A 23,979-nucleotide genomic window follows, 5' to 3' on the forward strand; every position below is an offset into this window, starting at 1 on the left:
TTTCCTCAAAAGACACTTATTGTGACTTCTTCTATGTGCCCCAGGCTTGGGATACAAAGATGAATAAAAAATACGTGACCTCTTAAGGAACCCAAAGAAGAAGTCACAGTAAGCATCTTTTGAGGAAATGTTTCGGGCAGTTTTAGGCACTGTTAAAAGCCTTGGAGATCCTGGAAAATTTGATCAAAAAGAGCAAGCCCCAGTAATGTGCTTTGAACAACCAATGAAAAAGGATTTGGGTGAGTCTCTTAAAGTAACAATCTTTTTTTAATCTAAGCTTCTCTGGTGGAGAAGGCAATGGCACCCCACTCCAGTACTCTTGCCTGGAAAATCCCATGGACGGAGGAGCCTGGTAGGCTGAAGTCCATGGGGTCGCTAAGAGTCGGGCACGACAGAGCAACTTCACTTTCACTTTTCACTTTCATGTACTGGAGAAGGAAATGGCAACCCACTCCAGTGTTCTTGCCTGGAGAATCCCAGGGACGGGGGAGCCTAGTGGGCTGCCGTCTACGGGGTCGCACAGAGTCGGACGTGACTGAAGTGACTTAGCAGCAGCAAGCTTCTCTGGTGGCTTGCTTCCCACCTTGTCACCCTCAACAGCCTGCCCTTAGCATCCTTTTCCCCCACCCAAAATGACCTCTATATAGACATGTATGTGATGTAAACACACGTCATCTCCTTAAGAACTGCTCTACTGTCCATGAGATAGTAACGGCTTATCTTCTAGAGGTGGAGTCCCCACAGGCATCATGACAGGGGGCTGCACATGTGGCGAATGTTCTCGAGGACGACAGTGCTCCTCAAGGAGTGAGGTGCCCTGCCGCGCCCCGCTGCCCACTCACCCAGTTGCTCCTTGGTGCGCAGGGTGTTGAAGCAAGGCTCGGAGATGATCTGACAGAAGAGCTCCAGAAACATGTTCTCTGACGTGCTCTGCATGTCGGTTTGGTAGTATATCTCAATGCCACAGTTATTGTGGACTTCATTCCTCTGCTGATACACAAACCATCCCCCTAGGAAGTTTCAATAAGAGAGCGACATGTTCAAAAACTTCTTTAGGGTTTAAACAAACTTACTGTTTTGTTTGTCTGTATGAAGTTGTTCAGTTTAGTTGGTGTCTTTTGGCAGTTCCAAACTGCAATTAATTCATTTAAGAATGTGAAACTCAACTTACCCAAGGGAATCCTAATACAGTGATCTGTACTTGGGAGGCCCTTATAAACATTCAAAGACTTTAAAGGGCAAAACACTTGTAAAAGACCCATTTTATGACTAAGTAAATTTTAATGCTAATTGAGATCATAGTTAATGAAATTCACAATGCAGTGTACACACTAAATTACAACTAGCTAATATCTATAAGAAACTCAATAGAAATACAACCTATGTTTTAATAACCATGCAAAACAATTGTTTAAACCATTAGTTGTGCCATTATCTATTTAGCATTCAATTCAATATTGTTTACCAACACCCACGCTGAAGGTCAATTCACAAATTTATACATATGTGTACAATGCGTAGAGATGCCCCAGTCTGACATCTCACTTCAGAGATGAAGAAACTGAGACCCTGAGAAGTGAGCAACTTATCCAAGGACATACAGTTGGATGATGGAGAGCTGAGATATGCTGATCAAGTACTTCATCAAAGTTATAAACAGATGGCCATGCTTTATGATCTGATAACTATTTCATGAGCAGTAAATGTGACTAAGCAAATAGTGTTTAGTAATTGCCTGATTACCACATTCAATGGTTTTTGAACAGCATTTTCTGACTCTTCCTCTCTGCCATGCTGTAGTGACTGAGGAAGAAGCTTAAGTTCAAAATGAGCCATTACCCAGTCTGTGATGACTGGCTATGCAGAATAGTAGCACTGTGCTCAAGGTGTCTTGGAGCATTCAACAAAGAGATTCTGAGGTAATGCTTTAGTAGCTACTCAAGTGAGCCAGACACAGACCCCAGCCCTTAAGAAATGTACAGCCTACCAAGGGAGATGGAGATGCACTTCAATCCCAATATGAGAGAAGTGCTGAGTAGCTTAAAGAAGGAAGGTTCAGAAAACCTGTGCTGGGAGGTCAGAAGAGAGAGCAATTACTTTTAGAAAAAAGTTTAAGGGAAAAAACCCAATGCTTCTCATCACTGGTCTAATACACTTTCCACTATACAATTCTGAACAACATTGAAAATAATGCTTAATGAGTTCTATATCAAAAGAAACCACTGTTAATGCAAAAGTAGCCCAACACTGAAAACTCCCATATATTATTATTAATTCTTTATGTCAATTCCTATGGGCTCATAATTCTAATTTCCATTTTTTATAAATAAATTTTATTACATGCTTCCCAGTCAATACTTCTTTAGTTTTGTGATTTTTCACTTCTTCACTCTTCTATGCTCAATGACCAGTCACTTCCAGGATCATTCTCATCAAAATAATTGCCTGCCTTCAATTTCACCTCTTTGGCCCTCCTATAGATAATTTTCTTGCAGAATTATCTATCTTTAGTTATAAATTAGTAGAGAATCCCAGCAGATCTTTACCATAAAATTATATTTGATCATCCAAGTGACTTCAACCCACCTGTAATCACACACAATATTATGTCAAAGCAGTCCATTCCCAAAGATAGAACATTTCCACTTACTGTCCGGGAGCTGAACTTCTCTGTACCGAACGAGCTGACTTGGAAGAAGTGGTTTCGTATGAGCATGTTCAATAAGGGTGTCTTCAACCATCTGCATGATTCCTAACGCAGCCTAGAAAGGCAGGTCATGGCACATTACAAAACCACAAATGTATCTTGATTAGACAGCAGCCCATGCAATATGAAAACAACATGTGTGTGAAATAAACTAACCAACTTTATCAAAGTGGGTTTTTAAAACCTTAAGTACATTTGATCCTGCTCAAATAGATAAAAACTGAACTTGTTGATTTGCAACAGAGTCAGTAAGGTGGTAGTGAGGAGAAAGAGAGACCCAGACAATCATCGGCACCAATCTCGATGTTGGAGCGGTATCACTGATGGAAAGTTGGTCTCTAGTGAATGGCCCTCACCACAGATATTTGGAGTTACAGCAAAGCAAAAGAGGTAAGCATGAGGCTTTATTCTGAATAAAACTGACACAGGGAAGAATCCTTTCTCAGTCACATAACAGCACCTGACCTTGGCATATTATTCTGGAGACAAAATAGTGGAGTGGCAGAGAGTATGGGCTCTTGAGACAGACTACCATGGGGATTCTAAATTCCGTTTAGCTTTCCATGTGCTAAACACTTGGAATGTACTATTTACTTTAATCCTTGTACATAATATACTGATAAAGAAACTGAGCATAGAGAGATTAAGACACTTTCAAAAGATTACATAACTTGTAACTGGCTGAGTCAGGATTTGAATGCAGGCTGATTCCACACTATGTGGTCTTATCCACTATACAGTCCTGCTGTTCTAGAGTAGGGACCATTATTCCCATTTCCTCCAGTGACTACACAAGGCAGACAACAGAGAAGGCAGCCGTGAAAGTAGGTCCACAGTTAACCAGGATCATTCAACTCTTTGTATACTCTCCCCTACCTTTCTGCAGAGGGCAGAGAAGGCCGAGTCAACACTAATGAGTATATAGCCATACTGCGGTGGTTAGTCAGTAGTCTTAAATCAAATAGAGTAAAATTTCTGTTGCAATGATCTATAAAAGATCGCTAAAACCTCAATCACCCACCTGCTTTGTTATATTTCCATGGAGAAGGGCTTCAATATGCAGCCGTGACAGGAGTTGAGGTATGAAGGCCTTAAGGCGAGGAAGGGTGACATCTGCAAACAGGTGTAAGAAATTGTAAGCTCCACCTATGAGGTCTTTTTTTTTTTTTTTTTAAACTCTGAGACAATTTGAGACTTACAGAAGAGTTGCAAAAACAGTATAGGGAGTTCCTACATACCCTTCACCCAGTTTTCTCTAACGTTAACGTTTTTCACTACCATAGGATGCTGATCAAATCTAAGAAGTTAACACTGGGACGATACTATTAACTAAAAAATCTACTTTATTTGGATTTCAGTTTTTCCACTAGTAACAGTTTTCATTCCAATCCCAAGGAAAGGCAATGCCAAAGAATGCTCAAACTACTACACAATTGCACTCATCTCACACGCTAGTAAAGTAATGCTCAAAATTCTCCAAGCCAGGCTTCAGCAATACATGAACCGTGAAATTCCAGATGTTCAAGCTGGTTTTAGAAAAGGCAGAGGAACCAGAGATCAAATTGCCAACATCTGCTGGATCATAGAAAAGGCAAGAGAGTTCCAGAAAAACATCTATTTCTGCTTTATTGACTATGCCAAAGCCTTTGACTGTGTGGATCACAATAAACTGTGGAAAATTCTGAAAGAAATGGGAATACCAGACCACCTGACCTGCCTCTTGAGAAACCTATATGCAGGTCAGGAAGCAACAGTTAAAACTGGACATGGAACAACAGACTGGATCCAAATAGGAAAAGGAGTACGTCAAGGCTGTATACTGTCACCCTGCTTATTTAGCTTATATGCAAAGTACATCATGAGAAACGCTGGACTGGAAGAAACACAAGCTGGAATCAAGATTGCTGGAAGAAATATCAATAATTCCAGATATGCAGATGACACCACCCTTACGGCAGAAAGTGAAAAGGAACTCAAAAGCCTCTTGATGAAAGTGAAAGTGGAGAGTGAAAAAGTTGGCTTAAAGCTCAACATTCAGAAAACGAAGATCATGGCATCTGGTCCCATCACTTCATGGCAAATAGATGGGAAAACAGTGGAAACAGTGTCAGACTTTATTTTTTGGGGCTCCAAAATCACTGCAGATGGTGACTGTAGCCATGAAATTAAAAGATGCTTACTCCTTGGAAGGAAAGTTATGACCAACCTAGAAGGCATATTCAAAAGCAGAGACATTACTTGGCCAACAAAGGTCCGTCTAGTCAAGGCTATGGTTTTTCCAGTAGTCATGTATGGATGTGAGAGTTGGACTATAAAGAAAGCTGAGCACTGAAGAATTGATGGTTTTGAACTGTGGTGTTGGAGAAGACAATTGAGAGTTCCTTGGACTGCAAAGAGATCCAACCAGTCCATTCTAAAGGAGATCAGTCCTGGGTGTTCTTTGGAAGGAATGATGCTAAAGCTGAAACTCCAGTACTTTGGCCACCTCATGTGAACAGCTGACTCATTGGAAAAGACTCTGATACTGGGAGGGATTGGGGACAGGAGGAGAAGGGGACGACAGAGGATGAGATGGCTGGATGGCATCACTGACTCGATGGACATGAGTTTGAGTGAACTCCAGGAGTTGGTGATGGACAGGGAGGCCTGGCGTGCTGCGATTCATGGGGTCGCAAAGAGTCAGACACAACTGAGTGACTGAACTGAATGGAACTGAACCCTTTTGAACTAGTGGTGTTGGAAAAGACTCTTAAAGAGTCCCTTGGACTGCAAGGAGATCCAACCAGTCCATCCTAAAGGAGATCAGTCCTGGGTGTTCATTGGAAGGACTGATGTGGAAGCTGAAACTCCAACACTTTGGCCACCTGATATGAAGAGTTGACTCATTGAAGACCCTGATGTTGGGAAAGATTGAGGGCAGGAGGAGAAGGGGACGACAGAGGATGAGATGGTTAGATGGCATCACTGACTCAGTGGACATGAGTTTGGGTGAACTCCAGGAGTTGGTGATGTACAGGGAGGCCTGCCGTGCTGTGGTTCATGGGGTTGCAAAGAGTTGGACACGACTGAGCGACTGAACTGAACCCTTTTCTGTTTCAGGATTTAACCCACGATCCTACCCTGCATTTAGTTGTCATGAGTCCTTAGTTTCGTCCCATCCTTAACAGTGCCTTGGTCTCTCTTTGTCTTTCACAACCTTAAGATTTTTGAGCAGTAATGCTCGTTTTACAGAATGCCCTTTATTGGGGCTTTAATAACTCAATTATTAAATTGGATTTATGTACTCTTAAGAAGAACACCCGAGAGGTAATGTGTCTTTCTCACATCGGGGCACATGATGCTGACATGCTGTAATACAGATGATGAAAACATTGATCACCTCATTATGATGTTGTGTGCCAGATGTCTGTCCTATAAGTCCTGAACCACTTTAATTTTTTGGTTGTAATTAAGTAACTAATGTATACTTTTCAAGCAACTAGGAAAAGCCACCCCACCAATGCCAACTTTTCCCATTATAATTAAAATACTTATTTTGGAGGAAATACTTCGAGACTATACAAATATCTTGTCCTTACTTAACTTTTATCCACTAATTTGGTGTTAGATGGTTAGATGGCCATCACCGACACAATGGACATGAGTTTGGATAAACTCCAGGAGTTGGCGATGGACAGGGAGGCTTTGGCGTTGCTGCAGTTTACGGGGTCGCAAAGAGTCGGACACAACTGAGCGACTGAACTGAACTGAACTTCAGTAAAGAAGAGTTGTCCCTTTTCCGTTAGGACGCTATGCTAATAAATGTTACAATGGATGCTAATGCTAGTGATTAAAATTTAAAGACAGACATAGGAAGGGAATTAACAAGTGCTTACTATGTATGTATGCATCAGGCACTTTATAGATGTTATAAACTGTAAATTATATGCTATCATTCCCATTTTAAAGGTGAGAAAACTGGAATTCCTTGGCAGTTCAGTAGTTAGGATTGCATACTCTCATTGCCAAGGGCTCAGGTTCAATCCCTGGTCAGGCGACAAGCTGCACAGTGGCCAAGGCGGGAAAAGGTGAAGATACTAAACTTAAGAGAATTTAAATTTCTTGTCCAAAGTCATTAACCTAGTAAGCTGCAAAGCTGCCTTTGAATCTTGGCCTAATTCCAAAGTCCATATGCATTCCACTCCCCTGCACTGCCCTAGAAGGCCCTTTCACTAGACCCTGTCAGCACTCAGTCTCTCTGCCTCTACAAAAATAACCTGCTTACATTTATGCTTTGCCACTAGACTGGAGAGCCTTGATCCAAGAAACCCCAGCTACACCTAACTGATCATTTTTAAATCTCAAGCACCTGCAATCTGGTACCTGGTACACAGGCAGTCAGTAAATGCTGTTCTAGTTAATGAACTTTATAATCTATATGCCTACCCAGTGCCTGAGGCAACCAATAAAATAATGACCTTCAATACTTTGCTCTTGACTTGTCACTGAAGACATCAAAGGCACAGTGATACATAATAAGTAAGGATTTGTCATAAAAGATTATTAAAAATTCAACAGTATTCTTTTTTATTACTGAGCATGTAGGAAGGAAGATTAATTGGTAGCGCAATGCTGAGAAGTGGAAAAGATAAAACAACAATAAAGGATGATATCAGTCTACATTCTTTCCAGTAAAACCCTGAAAGTAATTTCATTCCATTGAATAGACATTCATTAGACACACACTGAGGGCATAATATAAATACTAAATAAAAAGAACAAACGGAAGGCATAATTCACTGCCCTTGAGGAATCAAGGACTTTCAGGCAAAACCTCTGAAAATTAGATTTAAGATTTTAGGAAAAAAGCAACAAAAGATGACTCTTTAGGCTAATTTACATAGTTTCCATTTTTTTACCAAACTGAATAGATCTACAGATACTGAAGCATTCTTTCTATGTGATAAGGCTTTTAAGCTCAGCCCTTTTTCCTTTTCTGAAAACTTCAATATTAACAAGGCAAATTCTTGGGTCAAAACACTGTCATTTGCAGAAATCTATGAACAGTAGTAACTAACTGTTGTGGGTCCATGTTGAAAACAGCAAATGTGGTTAAGCTGCCTGAATACAAAAGCCACTTCAAAGGCTACCTCTGTTTTTGTTAAAAAAGAAAAGAAAGAAAGTATACACAGTTGGCTTCTTTAATGGAACTATAAGTTATTAGAAAGCACAAACAGCAGGTAATAGCATACACCAAAATAATTTTAGAAAACAATGAAGAAAGCATCAAGCTATAAGTAGAAAGAGTCTCACCATCCAAGGCTTCTTTTAATTCATCTTTAGTCCAGGCCACTTCAGTCATCAGCAAGCGGAGGTAGTACATGGCGTGTTGATGAGGCTGTTCAGCTCGGAAATTGTTAAGAGATCGCATATACTAGTGAAGGAAGACAGGGGTCTGTTAATTTTATCCCATCCTTTTAAAATCATTTCAAAAGAGCAGCTATAATCAAACTTCAATTTGCATAAATTGTGTGCTACTGGGATGTGGGATATTGGCTTCCTCCTTTTTGAAGTTATGTGATTAGACAAATTCCCCTCTGATCCTTAAAGAGCATGCTTTCCCTTTGTCTAGCCTGCTCCCTTACCCCCAGCATCGGACATGTACTTCCTTCATGTGTACAGCCTTGACTGTGGGACCTCATTCATCCCTCAGAAGCTATCCCCAGTTTTCAGAGCCTCCATCTCTTGGCATCCTCTAATTCTTCACTACAAGGTCACCCCCAAAGCCTAATCAAGAAACATGGCTATGTGTGTGTATATACATATACTACTGAATCTTCATTTGAAAATTGATGATAATTTCTCTCAGTGTACAATGAAGGTCATAGTTTGGCTTTTAAAGCAGCTATACATCCCATATATCCACTACTGGGCCAGCCATGAGTTGAATTTAAGTGGAATATACAGCAAGCCTAAATAGTCTGCCCTAATGTGACAAGGCTATCATGTCAGGCTGAAGTCCCAGCCTGTAGAATCAAGTTTCTTCTTAAATGGAGGTTGAAATCTTAAAATCTTCAAGGAGTCCCTGAAAGCTACTAGGTCTACCTCAGTTTCCCTTCTGAAAGAAAGTGCTGTCCTAGCTCTTAGGCCCTATAGAGAAGGGGGCCAGGTGTTCACTAGACTTTCCCAGGCTTTCTTTCTGGGAAAAATATAGGATCTAGCAAAGATAGAATGAAATGATTGATACAGAGTTATGAATGCTTCTTTTCCTCCTCACCTCCTTCTCAAAAATGTTCATAACATGGCAATATTACCTGATGAATTAAAAAAATAAAAATAAGTTCAGAAAACTTACTGCCTCTTTGATAATTTCAAATCTTTTTTCATCAATCTCAAAGGTAGCCATTTTCTCAATGATCTTCTTTAGCAAAATTGGCTGCTTGTCATTGTAACCTTTCACCGAGAGCTACAGAAAGAGTTCAGGATATTAAAAATCTAAAAATACCATGAAACAACTTAAATTTGACTTTTAAACATTTAGGAAGTCCCCAAACCAGGTGTATCAAAATAAAAATAAAACAAATTTAATGAAATTCCTTTCTCATAAATATAGCTTAACATTTAGGAAGATAACATTAACCATCTTTATTTACTAAGACCCAAAAGCATATTTTTGCTTTTCCTAAACAAAAACAATAACAAGAAAACTTACCTGGTGCCAAACTATGGCAGCATGCACTGTATCATCAAAATTCAAGTTCTCATTAAATCACATTAATTATAGAAAGTATTTTAAGTTTAATGTTCTAAAAGAATTTCTAAGGAATGGCAGGCTTAAGGTTTTTATTGGTGTGTTAAGAAGGTAAACATCATAGGGGAATGTTGTCTAGCAAACTATGAGATATGCCCCCAAAGTGTTTATAGTTAAATATTTTGAAAAATCATCTTTTAAGAAATCAGGCAGTCCCAATTTTGTCTTGTGCGGCATTTTGCCACTTTTCCTGCCCTGAGCTGCCCTGACCTGCCCAATAAGGGCCCATGTGCCACACCACTTGCTTGTTTAATGAGCTCTGCTGACGCACCAAAAGCCACTGGCAAACAGAGGTGAAGTAAGGATTCCCGGTATGTACCACCTGGAGTTTGCCTGAGGACAATTTAATAGTCTCTGAAACCATAACATTTTGAAAAGTAGGGAAAGCCTAATTCCTACAGTTATGTTGCCACATGGTGGCACCCACAGCAGTAGAGATACGCTGCAGCTAGAGTATCTCTGGAAGTCTCTACCTGATGAAAACTGATAGGCAAGAACCTCAGCAAGAGTGAAGGTCACTGACCATGGAGAGCACATCAGGAACTGTGGGAACTAGACTGACAACTAGCAGGAGGCCCACTCTGTCACAGATGAAAGTGATTAACTGAATGGTGATATGCTACTAAAAGTCAACAGAAAAGCAAGCCATAGATTACTACTTCCCTATTTGAGTTTTACTTTGTTCTCTGGGCTCCAAATTTCCCTGGTCTCTGAAAATGGTTAAGTTACATACGTTCTTATACATTAAACAGAAACTACCAGAAAAGTTACTTGTGTGAAGGAAAAAAAAAGTCACTGCAAATAAAATTTAAAAAACCTAAGACCTTCTGTATAGAATTAGAGCACACAGCACATGCTCTCATTTTAGTTTTTACGGAAGCATACATTTTCAAGAAAAGTGAAGATGAATGTGTGCCAGGAGAAGGGTGTTAATTTGGAAATGAGGTGTAAGTTTGGAAACATAAGAGAAATGATTTCAATAGAAAGGATCTAGTTACTTCTTGCGATGCATTTAATAATCCTTATTTTAAAACACATTTAAAAGTAGTTAATGCTACAAAATAAATTAAACAAACATGTCAGATGTGTTTGAACACAGGAACTTACTACTACTGTCAACAGAAAGAAAAACAACAACAAAGAAGCTTTAAATAAAACTGAGCACCACAACAGCAACTACAGGTATCTTTCACTTACAGATGATAATATATTCAAATACATGGGAAGAACAACATGCTTTCAGGATTAATATGTTAAATGTTTCAAGCAGAAGAACATGCAAATAAATGTAGCACACATACATGTTCACAAAATGCACTAAACTCTACTAAATCGTTTGTTAGTGGAACTAATACTAACTTGAGTTCTCCAATCATTAAAAAGGTGCAAGGAAAAAACCATCAATCTTCTTGGTTTAAAATGCAGAAGTTAATAGTCTTCCCAAGCTCAACATAATGCTTAAACGGTGTGACGCCTTTTCTTTGGTTTCATTTTACTTACAAGTATTGCATTCATTCCTGATGCAATGCCATAGCTCAAACCTGAGAGGCGTGCTGCATATGTATACTCTTTTAAATCATCCTTCAATAACCTGATAAACAGGTATGTCATGTTGCAATGGAGAGGATCAGCATAAATGTAGCGACTAACAAAAAGAAAAACAAAAGAAATGCTTTGATACCTCAAGCAGTGGCATGGTAATGAAGAAACATGACTGAAGAGTATGAATATGCAGCCTCATGATCTGAATTTCTAGGGAAATAGTATCAGCCAACCTTCTGTTTTACAATGGCAGGAAGACTTCATTCTCTATTGTCAAAGACCAAGACTTCAGATATGGAATGGGTGAGATCTAAACCTAAATCAGGGTCCAATTTTGTTTTGAGGAGAAAAATATGATGATCTGATGAAAGATGTTCAAAAAAAAAAGAAATCAAGGAAAATTTGCATAATATTAATGGTGTATTGCTGAATACTTAAGAGCTAACTTAAAAATTAAATGATAAGAAAATATGATTAGCCACAAAGATTTTTAAAAAAGAAATTAAACTCATACCCTCAATCAAAAATGCTTCCATCAAATCAATATAAAAAATGTTGATGAGTGGAAGGCTCTAAGACGTGGGTACTTACATACATCCCATAGATGGTATTTTGGAGGTCATAGCTCAAGCCTGCTAGCTCTGCTGCATATGCATACTCGTTGAGTGAGTCTTTGAGGAGCTCAAGGTACAAATAGGCCATGTTACAGTGCAAGGGGTCCACATAAGCAAATGGGCTGGAAGAAAATGTTGACAGTAAAATAGCTGATTTATTACTTCCCAATGTGATACGGCCTTTCGAGATGGATCAAGGAACTGGTTAAAACAACTTCCTGAAGATACGCTTTGAATTCTTGAATCTGTCTCTTCTCATGAGTAAAAACAACAACAATAACAAGATGTCTAACAAAGAAGCTTGAAATATGCCATGTGTACTGGTAGTAGTGAAGAGGGAAAAGGAATTACTACCCCAGACGGCATGGTAGAACTGACAAGTTAGAAACACGGGGTAGGTGAGGAGTAGGAACAGGGCAAAACGCATGTCTACGTTTAGGCTGGTAGGAAAAGGCATGGCCGACACTGCTGACTGACACAGCATCTGCACATCCTCTTTCTTCCTCTAAGCAAGCCATACATACTCACGGTGGACAGAAAGATGAGACTGAGAACTTTGTGCTATGATTACATAAACTTCAAAGAGACAAACTGAGACTTGAAAGAGAAAAACTGACACCTGTGAAAATGTTAGCGTATCTCTGAGTTTCCACCTAAACCAACAGACTAGAACACTGTCAGTAAAGGAATAGATAATATCCATCATATAATTGCAGCCAGAACCAGGAAAAAAATATTAACATAGGAAATTTTTAAAATATAAAACAGGGAAATTTTTAAGTGAGAAACAGCAACAAGAGAGAGGAAACAATTACAGAGTGCAAGACTGCAAAGACCACCTAATTTTAAATCTTCATTTCTCAAATAAGAAAGATCATTTTCCTCATGTCACCTGGTCTGGTAGCAACAGAGTTAGGATTTGGATTTAAGTCAAATGACCTATTCATCTGACTATGTGACACTGCTTACCTTTATGACAAGCAAGTAAAAGGTTCCTTCATTCAACAAACATGTACTACATTCTTACTACAATGTTACGCACTCCTCTAGGTACTGGAGATAAAGAAGGAACAAGTCAGGCAGAGTCCCTGACCTCACAGAGTTTAGAGTCTAGTTGGAGGAAGCAAATAACACATTTAAATATGATACATCAGGTGGTGATGGTGTTATGGAGAAAAATTATGCAGGGTAAGAGGAAAAGGAGTGATAGGTGGGACAGGAAGATTACTGATTTCTATAAAATTGCTAATCAAGGCCTCTTTGATAAGGTGACATCTGTATCTGAGAAGCAAAGGAGCAAGCTTCTGGGGATATCTCAATGGAGAACTTTCCAGTCTGAGGAAACAGCCAGTGCAAAGGACCTGAGGCAGCCTCTTGGCTTAGTTTGTCTGGCAGCAAATTATGTTTCATTTTATCCATAGCACAGTAAATATAACCAATGCACTGAGAGCAAAGCAACAATTTCATCAAAAGCTGATAATGAAGTAAAATAGGGGTAAAATGCTTAGCCCCAGAGAAATTAATATCAAAGAGAAAATCATAAAGCTATACAAACATTCTCCACCTGGCAAATCTAAATAGTACTCTGTCATTTCATTTTTTAAGTATTTATTATACACAATGACAATTTCCTTCTTTAGGCAAATAGCAGTTCAGAAACCTTACTGGCACAACTCACAAAAGCAAAGCACCAAAACAGGACAGAATCCTCAAGAGGGCTTGTCCCCACCGCCACCCGTAGGTGGAAGTGAAAAGCCAGATCTGGGAGTTCAAAGCCACAGGGCTAAAGCTCAGAACACAATTCCAAGAAGTGTTCTGAAATACCAGCCTTGCTGGTGAACTGGAGAGAGACCTAAATGAACTTTTAAAAGAGAACATGATTCTGGTGGAATGCTTAAATCCTGGTTCACTTGTTAATTTAAAACATGTTATTTTGTAACCAGATATTATGTGCTTAAATATGGGTCACAGAGTTTTAAAAACTATATGTATGCATGATACTATCCTATTTCTGAAAAGATTAAAAGGATACATACAAACAGAAAATTTCTATAAGAATGTACAAGGAACCTAACAGTGTTTACCTCTAGAGGGACCAGAACACCAAGACGGATTGGTGAGAAGCAGACATTTTTAATTCTGAGAACTATGCTGGAAGTTTGCTGCTACTGCTGCTAAGTCGCTTCAGTCATGTCCGACTCTGTGCGACCCCATAGACGGCAGCCCACCAGGCTCCCCCGTCCCTGGGATTCTCTAGGCAAGAACACTGGAGTGGGTTGCCATTTCCTTAGAGAATGCAAAAATGTCAAATGGTCTCTCAAAAGATATTCTGAAGCCAAATGGCAAAGTGTGGCAAGCTGCTTAGAGTGTTAAAAAAATATCACTTTTAACTATCAAAAACTAAAACCAGCTTTGTAATATTTTCTGCCAATAGTAAGCCATAATCAGAAAGTCCAGGTTTGATATTAAAAAAAAAAAAGGCAATAATCTCTGTGCAGCTCTAGATAATCTATGAATCTCACGCTATAAATAAACAATGTTGCTATCACTACAATCTCAACATATTTGTTGGTGAACTATTAACATTCTACTTAGAGATTCTTTTTCCTTCTTCTGAAACATTTAAAATACATCTCAGCTTTAATTTCATGCCAAGCAAATCAAACAAAAATTAATGAAAAAGTTGATCATCATAGTGAACATTATTAGATGATGATAGGGGTTTAAAAAAAAAATAAACACAGACCACTGAATTTTAGAAATATAAAATTACAGAGTACAGACTCAGAGTAAAATTTGAATTGAATGATAACATTATCACACAAATAAAGAAGACAGAGATGAACTAAAGATTTATATTGAAGAATCACTGCAACAGTAGCATTATTCATAAATTTTACTAAACATCTTCTACCAAGTCAGAAATAGAGAATGCAATATCTAAGGGCTCCAGACAATTAAAGGACTGGAAGAGACTCAAGATCATTTAATAACTACTACCTCTTTTTCTGGGCAAGCTCTAGGAATACAAAACCAAAACCATAACAAAAAACCACCCTGGATTATTCCATTTTTTATTTCAGTGAACTTCTGGTGAATCTACAGCCTTCCCAGATTCAAAATCCTCAAGGTTAGGAAGATCCTCCTAATAGCTAACATAAATCATTTCAGTTGAAGAGTGTACTCCTCAAAGGAAAGGAAGAATTAACAACCTTGGCTCCTAAAATACCATTTAACAGAAGATGCAGCCTTTCCTGGTCTATGCTAAATAATTCTAATTCCTTTTATTTCCAGACATAGGTACTTAAGGAAGCAAAGAAGACTTTTAGAAATGTTGACTTTTATAGGAAGCTTTGTAGCTAGATTCATTTTACATACCTGAAAAATTCAAAGTTGAGACAGGCCTTGGGCAAGAAAAACTTATCATCTTGTTTGAACCAGAGTTTGCTCATAGCTGTATCCTGTGATGGAAACACAATATATTTAGGGAAATATAGGCACATTTGACAAAAATCTTCAATCAAATCTCTCTTCAAGAGGAGGAGGACAGAGGCAACAGCTGAGTTTTGTTCTGGAGAGGCTACTGTCCCGTGGCTCTGAAGCACTCTCCAAGAGACAGGATGGGAAGCTGGAGAAGATGACTGGTAACTCTAGCAGCAGAGAGAAATTACCCTCTTATCTCACCCTGGGTCAAAGAGATGGGGACCCAGTGGAGGAAGAGACAGACAGGAGAAACCAACACCAACTATCCTGTCCCTATCTTTCTCGACACTAGGAGGCAGATGCAGGAGTCCTTGGGGGGCGGGTATAAGGCAGCCAGCAGCCAGCCTCCAGCGTGGGCCACATGGATCCCAGCCCACAGGAATTCACACCCTTGTGTGGTCCTCTCTCCTGCACTAGACCAGGGCTGGTCTCTGACCAACAGAATATGGAAGATGTGATGGTATGATACTTCTGGGATTAGATTATAAAAGACTGTGGCTTCCATCTCGATCACTCATTTTCCCTCTTGGATCTCACATTTTAGGGGAAGCCAGCTGCTGTGTCAAGAAACTCTATGGAGAAGCCCATGTAGTAAAGAACTAAGATCTTCCCCAAACCACACAACTGAACTTGGAAGAGACTTCTCCAGCCCTAGTTGGGCCTTCAGTCGACCAAAGCTCCATCCAACAGCTTGACCATCTCTCTCATAGGAGACCCTGAGCCAGAACTACCCAACAGAGCTACTTCCAGATTCCTGTCCCTTGGAAGCAGCATGAGAAAAAATAAATGTGGTTTTAAGCTGCTGAATGTTAGAGTAATTTGTTATACAGCAATGGATAACTAATACAGCCAAGGATGAATAAATAAGCCACTCCCTCGACTCTCCACTCACTCATTCATACCAAATTATATAAAGTCTTAGAGTTCACTTGAAACTACCTTGGAACTCTGAGAAGAGACATAAATGGTTTAGTGTTCTCCTTATTTTATGCTAAGATGGCCTATTTAAAACACACAAAAAATTAGGAAAAGTAAATAAGCTTTCTCTTTGAATAACCCAACCTTTAACTCATTAAAATCTAATTTTTAAAAGAAAAGTGACTATCTCACTAATAATCTAGTTACTTGAGATAAATTTCATAGTCCTAAACACTAACTCTTGTCTCAATGACTTAATGTTAGGTCTTTTGAAGGGAAAGAAAGATGTTTGTCTATGGAAGTAAGTTTATAAAAAGTTAGTTTTAAAGTTTAGAAAAGACGATGTGCCGTAATAATTTGATCCATTTTCCCACACAATCTACCCAAGGTGTGAAATAATGACATGACAAGAACATCTGGAGAAAGAAAACCCCCTTCTCAATCATTCATTCCACGGACTTATAACTCCACCAACTTCATACAGCCACTCTTTCAAAATGAGAAAGAATTGTTTATAAGGGCAGGAAATCCAACAGCTTCCCCTGGATATGCTCTCTTCCAGGCTTTAGAGATTCTTTCTTATCTTTAACTTTCATGATGCAGCGTAAGTCTACTTCCTTATTGGGTCTTCAGTGAACACGGAAAAAAGGCTTTCAACACTGAGTTATATCTTTTAACAGACGAATTATAGTCCAGACTTACTACTTTATTTTCTGCAAAGCAAACAATTCCCTAGAGTCTATGCTCTACAGCAGTTTTGTTTGTTTTGACATTTTTAGCCTTTTAATATTTTTTTTAGTTATTATCTCTGCAACTCTTCTGTTATCTCTGGGGTGGGAGCCCCCTAAATCAATATAGTACCAAATGCAAGAAACCATCGCTCTAGTCCCCTCCAAGTAATAGGTCTGTCCCCTAACTTTAATATCACTGATTCTAACATATTACCTTAATAAGAGAAGGGTATGGCGTTGCTTCTTTTTCTAATGATAAAATTTCAAAATTTGTAGGAATAAATTCATTCTTCATTGGAAGTTTAAATTTCCCATTCAGATCAGCATTTTGCCATTTCTGGATGAAGAGTGAAAAAATACACAAACAAAAGTGATTAGAATCTGATTTAAGGGTTTAAAGCACTCACTTTGCTTAATATCCAGGCAAACAATAAGGGAATAAATGTCAGCATTCTTATATATAGAGGCTACTTCCAAAACCTAGCAATGACTTTTCATGAAACTTGAGTTGGAATCTCTGGAACTAATCAAGGTTTTACACTTATCTATCTTTCTTCTTTATACATCTCTAAAATGATCAGTCGACATGAAGGAACAATCGCAGACTATGGAACGCAGAGGCTAACGTATGAAGATCACATCTGCTCTAGCTCTTTAGAGAACTGGAGAATAACCTGCACAGAGACATACTTCCACAACTGCCAGACAACCGGTGGTTAGTCTAAGACTTAAACTTGCAGCTATACTAAGTTACTTGCATGTATGGATAATACAATATGAGGCATAAAATATAGCCCCTCCTAAGGTGAAGACAGTATGAATCCCAGAAACTGCTCCCCACGTGTGTTCAGAGCAAGATCATGAGCTCTCAGAAACCCTCGCATCTGTCTTTCAGGTTCCCTGTTTCCATCTCTTCCTGCCTGTCTTGGTGCCTGTGCATCCCTGTGGACTTTGAACTCCAATGATCTTTGACTGCGTGAGGCTGAAGTCTGCCCTGCTGGTCTGACAGACATGTGAGAAGATGGCTATAGTGTCATTTCTTCATGTAAATCCTATGCTCCAGCTCTCTACCTCCCTGTTTACGCCTCTTGGGAGGGTACAGACAGTGCTGGGCCACGACCCTCCACACTCTGGGCAGGGAATTGGTTGATCCAGGGAGCTCATGTTCTTGCGTGTCCCTCACACATCGGGCTTCTTCACAGATGGGCTAACCCTACCTTAATGACTTCGTCTGGTATAGCTTCTTGTTTGTACTGGGTTCCGTACCACTCTTCTGTGCGATCAGTTTTTCCTTCAAAAGATTTGGAAACTATTGCAACCCTAGAAATAGATGGAAAAAAAAAACCTATAAATTCATGTTGTATATATAAATTTATAGAATCTGACTCATGAAAATATGAATAAATGTCCAAGAATGTGTTGGGCTTCTAAGACCAAGTAAGTTCTATGAGGCTTAGGTGAAATGGCTATGTATGTACAGCAGTCTCTGATCACAGTCTCTGTTACCCTTTGATTATAGCCCATCATTTTGGGTGTGAAAAACTGCTTGCAAAGAAGATTCTTATTATGAATGCTATTGACTAGAATCTTAAAAGAAGAGTAGCTAGGGAAAAAAAAAAAGGAACAAAGGTCAGTTGAAAAATAGTCTTTGAAAAAAGCACAACAAAGTACTCCTTCCTAGCAACAGCTCAGGCCCAAGGTTACAAAAATGGCTAAGAAAACTTGTTGGCTCATTCAGAAAACCAAAAAAACTAAAAACATTCTTTCATTGTAACTTGCTAATTTGTACTGTTTTGGTTTTTTTTTTTTCTGCCAGACACTATCATCAATTAACTGTATGTATTATATTTACACTGGCCTTCCTGCTGCCAGGGTAGATGGGGATAGGACCAAGAAAAACATTACTTTCTCTGATGGGCTAGTAGGAACTTCACAGAAGAGAAATGAGAAGGGGAAAAAAACAGTTTAGGGAGGGAAGGCAGAGGTAAAATGTCAGAAGATTATAAGCAAAGAAGCAGAAGAAGCTCTGTACCAGTGGAGCTCCTGTCCTAGGGAAGGTTGCTGCCTTTGAATTATCAAAGTTAGAATCATTTCACTCTAACTAGCTGGCTCAACGCCAGACTGGGAGCAGTCCTTTTGAATCGTGTCAGTAGAGTGCTAGGCCAGCAGCTCGGAAGGCTTGCCATGTAGTCAGTCCTGTTATTGGTTTCGCTTCTTTATGTCCCAGTTCAGACAACTAGGTTCATGTCTATTCTTGCTTGTTCTCACTTATCCTCCCAGAGGTTAGGTTCCAGTCTCTGATTGTCAGTCTCACAGCTCAAAGTCCACTCCTTTCAATCAAAACTCCCCTCTACTGAACACCCATTCATTTTCAGAATCCTAATCTCTGTGTTCTGAACACCTGCCCATCACTGGATTGCCTCAACTCCAGTGCCTGACGGTCAGGACCACCGTCTACTTCTTATTCGTTCTAGATAAAATAGTCTACCTGGCTAGTTGGACTTGGCCTTCTCACTTGCTTCAGGGTAAATATTACAAGCAATCTGACTCACCTGTCTGTGAGAACGACTGACTTAATCTTCTAGTTTACAGTATTCCTGATCTGGTCTAGCTGCCACTGACCACTATCTGTTCTAGAAAACATGCTAAATAAGAATATGTTCCACAGAAACACACAGAAGAATCCAAAGGTCTGACAGATGAAAGAGTTTGGATATTGTATCCATGTTGGCAATTTGAGAATCCCTTATGAGGGATACGTGTAATATATATAGAGCTCACATGGCCACATGAAGAGTACATGATGTTTCTTAAGGACATTCACTCAATACATGACAGAGCCAGCTAAGACTCAGTCATAGAAACTGCTTCCACTCCTGCTGATTTCTCAAAGAATGAATGGATTAATTATTAGGAAGACACCTAAAAATATGTTAGGAAGTAGAATTAGATGGTAGAGAGGTGGTATTCCCATCTTCTCTTCCCTGAGATGCTTGATTTTGCAAAAGTTTATTACACAGATGGCTGTGATTTCCCTGAATGACAGCCCCATGTATCAGAAGAATGAACAAGGGATTGATTACAACTTATGAAGACTGGAGCATTCATTCAGCAGTGGACTTGCCTTCTGGAACAAGGAAACTTTAAACTCAGTTCTGAGCAAGAAAGTGAAAAAACTCAGGGAAAGCTGCCAAATGTTCTAGAGGATGCCTATATGACACAGAAAGAAGCAGACAATGTAGGTTGAGGAGGAAGTTAAAGAAGGGGGAGAAGGGCAGTTTACTAGGTACAATCCTGAGAGATTTGCGTAGTTAGATACCAAAGTAAAGTGTATGGGTAACAGGTGAAATGTTACCATGAGGCTCCTCAAACTAGGTAAATACCAAATATTGGCCTAACAAACAGAGAGACCAAGAGTTAGCGTATCATCGAGGAATTAAAAACTGAAATAAAATGATAGAGTATGTATATATTTTCAAACAAATTATGAAGGGGAATAACAGAAGAGACAGATTAGACACATGTCAAACATACAGAAATCTACAAATCAGAGTGTGGAAGCACAAGAGGACCTCAATTAGGAGAAGAAAGGCACAGTAACTGAGGTACCCCACAGAGAGCTACAGTATGTTTAACTGCAGACAACTGAGAAAAACTGGCATGGACACTGCAGCACCTTAGACTATCTGCTGGAAACCTAATTATGCTAATAATAATAAAAACAAACCTAGTCTCGATGAGTTTTTTCCTAGTGGGGGAGGGGGGCAATGCTATTCTTTAATCTCATCTACAAAGAATTGGCTACTGATACAGTACTAACAGAGGAGGGCATGGCAATCCACTCCAGTATTCTTGCCTGGAGAATCCCCATGGACAGAGGAACCTGGTGGGCTACAGACCATGGAGTCGCAAAGAGTCGGACACAACTTAGCAACTCAGCACAGCACAGCACAGCACAGTACATGGTACCAATAGGATCCTTGGAAATATGAGAGAAAATGCTCCTTTAGTTTCATACTGAAACTTACAATACTAAGAAAAAGAAACAGTGGGCTAGAATGAATGCTGACTGCTGAGTTCAAGTCAGCCACTTAGAAGTGTTCAGAGGAAAGAATAGCGGTCACTGCTGATGGGACCCATTCAGAAATAATCTTGACATTATTAATCTATAGACATTAAAAGGCAATATCATTCCCAAGGGATGAATTCTCATGACACCTTTGCAAATAATCCCTGAGACAGAAAAGAGGGAAGACAGCCGATAATGAGAAGAGGCTTCACAGGTAACTGTGACGAATTTAAAAAAGAATTAGTAGGAACTGCACAGACCTGGCCATCAGAAACAAATTCTGGTTGATATCATGACTCTCTTTAAGATCTTGCCAAAATCACAGTTAAGATCTAAATTGGGCAAGTCTCCAGGGTTCAGTTTCATCACTTTTTAAAAGGGATTCAACTAGATAAATTCTATCCTCTTACTAGTCGAATTCTACAATATCATGACATTAAATCATATTTTTTAAAGATACACAACAGAGGAAGAAAAAAGGCACAAAAATCAATGATTTATTTGTCTGTCTTTATGACAGTACTATAACCATCTTAAGTACTATGGCATTAGAGTAAGCTTTCAGATCTGGCAGTGTTAGTCCTCCAACTGTTCTTTTTCTGTGTACAAGTGTTCCAACTAATCTAGGTCCTTTGTAGATCCATATGAATTCTGGAATCAGCTTACCAATAACTTAAGGAAAAAAGCCTACTAGGACTTTGATTGTGATTACATTGAGTCTGTGAATCAAACTGGAGAGGATGGATATTTTAATAAAATCAAGTCTCCTAATCTATGAACAAGGTCTTTAAATATCTCTTGGCACTGTTTTATAGTTTTTTGTGTAGAGATCTTGTTCATCTTTGATTAAATTAATTCCTAAATATTTTATGCTTTTGTTGCTATTGTAAATACTTAAAATTTTTTTTAATGTTTTATTTTGATATAGTTACATACTTCTATAGTTAGGAAGTTGCAAAAATAGTACAGGGAGGTCCTGTATCCTCTTTACCCAGCTTCCCTCAATGGTTATATTTTACCTATTATAATATCAAAACCAGGAAACTGTTGTTGGTACAATGTGTATGTACAGTTTTATGTCATTTTACCACATGTACCGATTTTGTATAACCACCAATAATATTTCTTTTAATTTAGTCTCTCTACGGTTTGTTGCTAGGATATGTCTGAAAAAGTTCAAACAATGGTAGCTAGGAAAGTGACTGATAGAACGGTTTTGTCAGAAGATTTTTTCAAAAAGTTCTATCAGATTGTTGATTTTATTCATAAAACGACTGGTCCAAAAAACATGTTTACTCAATCACCAAGTTCCCAGAATTCTGGAAATATGTGCTCAAAAGGGGAGAAAAATAAAAAATGCAAAATATGCACCAAACGTATACCTTTTATTCTTGACTTTTAGAAAATATAGATGAAATTCAATTTGAAGGCATAAATATCATGTGGTAGCTCATAAGCTCTTTAGGGCTGATCCTCCTCTAATAGAAATATTTGTTAGCCTAACAGCTCCTCCAATTTTTGGTTTCCTGATTAACCACTGGCCAGTCAGAAGCATTGAGACTGTAATCCTTACTTTCACTTAAAAAAACAGAGGGTGTCCTCACTTGCTTATAAAACAAGATAAATGAGCCAACCCTTTGGGAGTTAGAGTTAGGATGAAGCCAGATTAAGACAATCTATTATTATATCTTATTCATAAGGAAATTATGATTATGTTGTTTTTTTTTAAAAAAAAAAAGAATCTTCATGTTTTCAAGATACTGACTTAAAATAATCAAGACTGGAGGAAGGGTGAGTGAAGAACTGTGGGAAAAGATCAAAAAGGCTAGCCATGTACTGATTGCTGAAGTTTGGTATTGGTTCATTATACTGATTCTACTTTTGTAATCATGCTTCATAAAAAGTTTAAAAGCATTTTATTCAAAATTTCAAATTTTTAGATTCAAACTATCACTGAAAATCTAGTATGTAACAGTAAAATCTGTAGAGTGACTCACCGGACATTTTCTGGTCTGAGTTTATCGAGAACCATCTCTATTAAATCTGGTCTAAATTCTTCCAGTAAATATTCAGCTGTGAGCACTTCTTCTAGGGGATAATACTTTTTAAAAGGAAAATAAATACAAAAGTAAAACGTGTAAGGCTATGATACAGTTTAATTTATTAAAGCAAACAGATCTTTAACACATAAAATCCTCTATTTTACACCCCCCTCTTCCCTCCAATTAAATTTTATTTCATTGTAAAGATTTCTGAATCTTTTCTCTTTCTTACCACACTTTAAGCAATTTCATATTGTGGGATAATTTTACAGTTAATCCCCAAATAATTTACATTACAGAGAACAAAAGTACATTTTTTCAGGGAACAACTAATACCTCTAGCTAAAAATTGAGTGTTGATTAAAAGAAATTTGGTGATTAAATGCTGGCATCTATAGGATTCTTAATATAAAGTATATATATTTTAATAGAATTTTTTCTTTAACTTCTATGAATGAAATCAGACAAGCATTTACAAAGTTGTTATGGAGGAAAAATGGCTTATATTTTTAGTTACTAAAGAAAAATAATGTGGAAGAAGCTTTTTAGTAAGGGGAACTTACTGAGACAGACTGATTCATTCATTCAACAAGTATGTAATGAACACCCTACTCCGTGCCAGGCACTGTTCTAGGTGCTGCTGTGGGTACAATGGTAGGTAAGATAGATGACGTCCCTGTTCTATAAAGAGCTCATGTTCTAACTGGGAGGAAAGTGATGTCGCTCAGTCTTGTCCGACTCTTTGCAACCCCATGGACTGCAGCCTACCAGGCTCCTCTGTCTATGGGATTTTCCAGGCAAGAATACTGGAGCGGGTTGCCATTTCCTTTTCCAGGAGATCTTCCTAACCCAGGGATTGAACCCAGGTTTCCTGCATTGTAGGCAGACGCTTTACTGTCTGAGCTACCAGGGAAGTCCTCTAACTGGGAGGGAGGTGGACAATAAACAAACAAATACTGTCATTATACTGATAAGATGCTATAAAGAAAATTTAAAAGGGGCAGGGTCATGATTGAGAGGTCAGGGAAGGTGTCTCTAAAGCAGAGACATCTGAGTGGAGACCCAAACGAGAAGAACCTAGCC

At 38.7% G+C, this 23,979-nt stretch overlaps 1 protein-coding gene across 4 annotated transcripts in view; it reads right to left on the reverse strand.

The window, feature by feature from the left end:
- Nucleotides 1-23,979, reverse strand: part of IDE (insulin degrading enzyme) — a 93,873-nt gene that overhangs the window by 11,029 nt on the left and 58,865 nt on the right. For 3 of the 4 annotated variants that reach the window (XM_019952766.2, XM_070780485.1, XM_070780486.1), the window contains 10 exons: nt 22,852-22,955; nt 18,003-18,105; nt 17,000-17,122; nt 15,032-15,114; nt 11,631-11,775; nt 9,042-9,152; nt 8,000-8,120; nt 3,729-3,820; nt 2,651-2,762; nt 843-1,010 (listed from right to left, as the gene is read on the reverse strand). In XM_019952766.2, the coding sequence (XP_019808325.1) occupies nt 843-1,010; nt 2,651-2,762; nt 3,729-3,820; nt 8,000-8,120; nt 9,042-9,152; nt 11,631-11,775; nt 15,032-15,114; nt 17,000-17,122; nt 18,003-18,105; nt 22,852-22,955 (1,162 nt within the window). Of the gene's footprint in view, nt 1-842; nt 1,011-2,650; nt 2,763-3,728; nt 3,821-7,999; nt 8,121-9,041; nt 9,153-10,997; nt 11,143-11,630; nt 11,776-15,031; nt 15,115-16,999; nt 17,123-18,002; nt 18,106-22,851; nt 22,956-23,979 lie in introns of all 4 variants that reach the window. The other variant, XM_019952767.2, reaches the window with a different exon arrangement.

This window comes from Bos indicus, chromosome 26 (genome assembly GCF_029378745.1).
Source record: "Bos indicus isolate NIAB-ARS_2022 breed Sahiwal x Tharparkar chromosome 26, NIAB-ARS_B.indTharparkar_mat_pri_1.0, whole genome shotgun sequence".
NCBI classification, from domain to species: Eukaryota; Metazoa; Chordata; class Mammalia; order Artiodactyla; family Bovidae; genus Bos; species Bos indicus.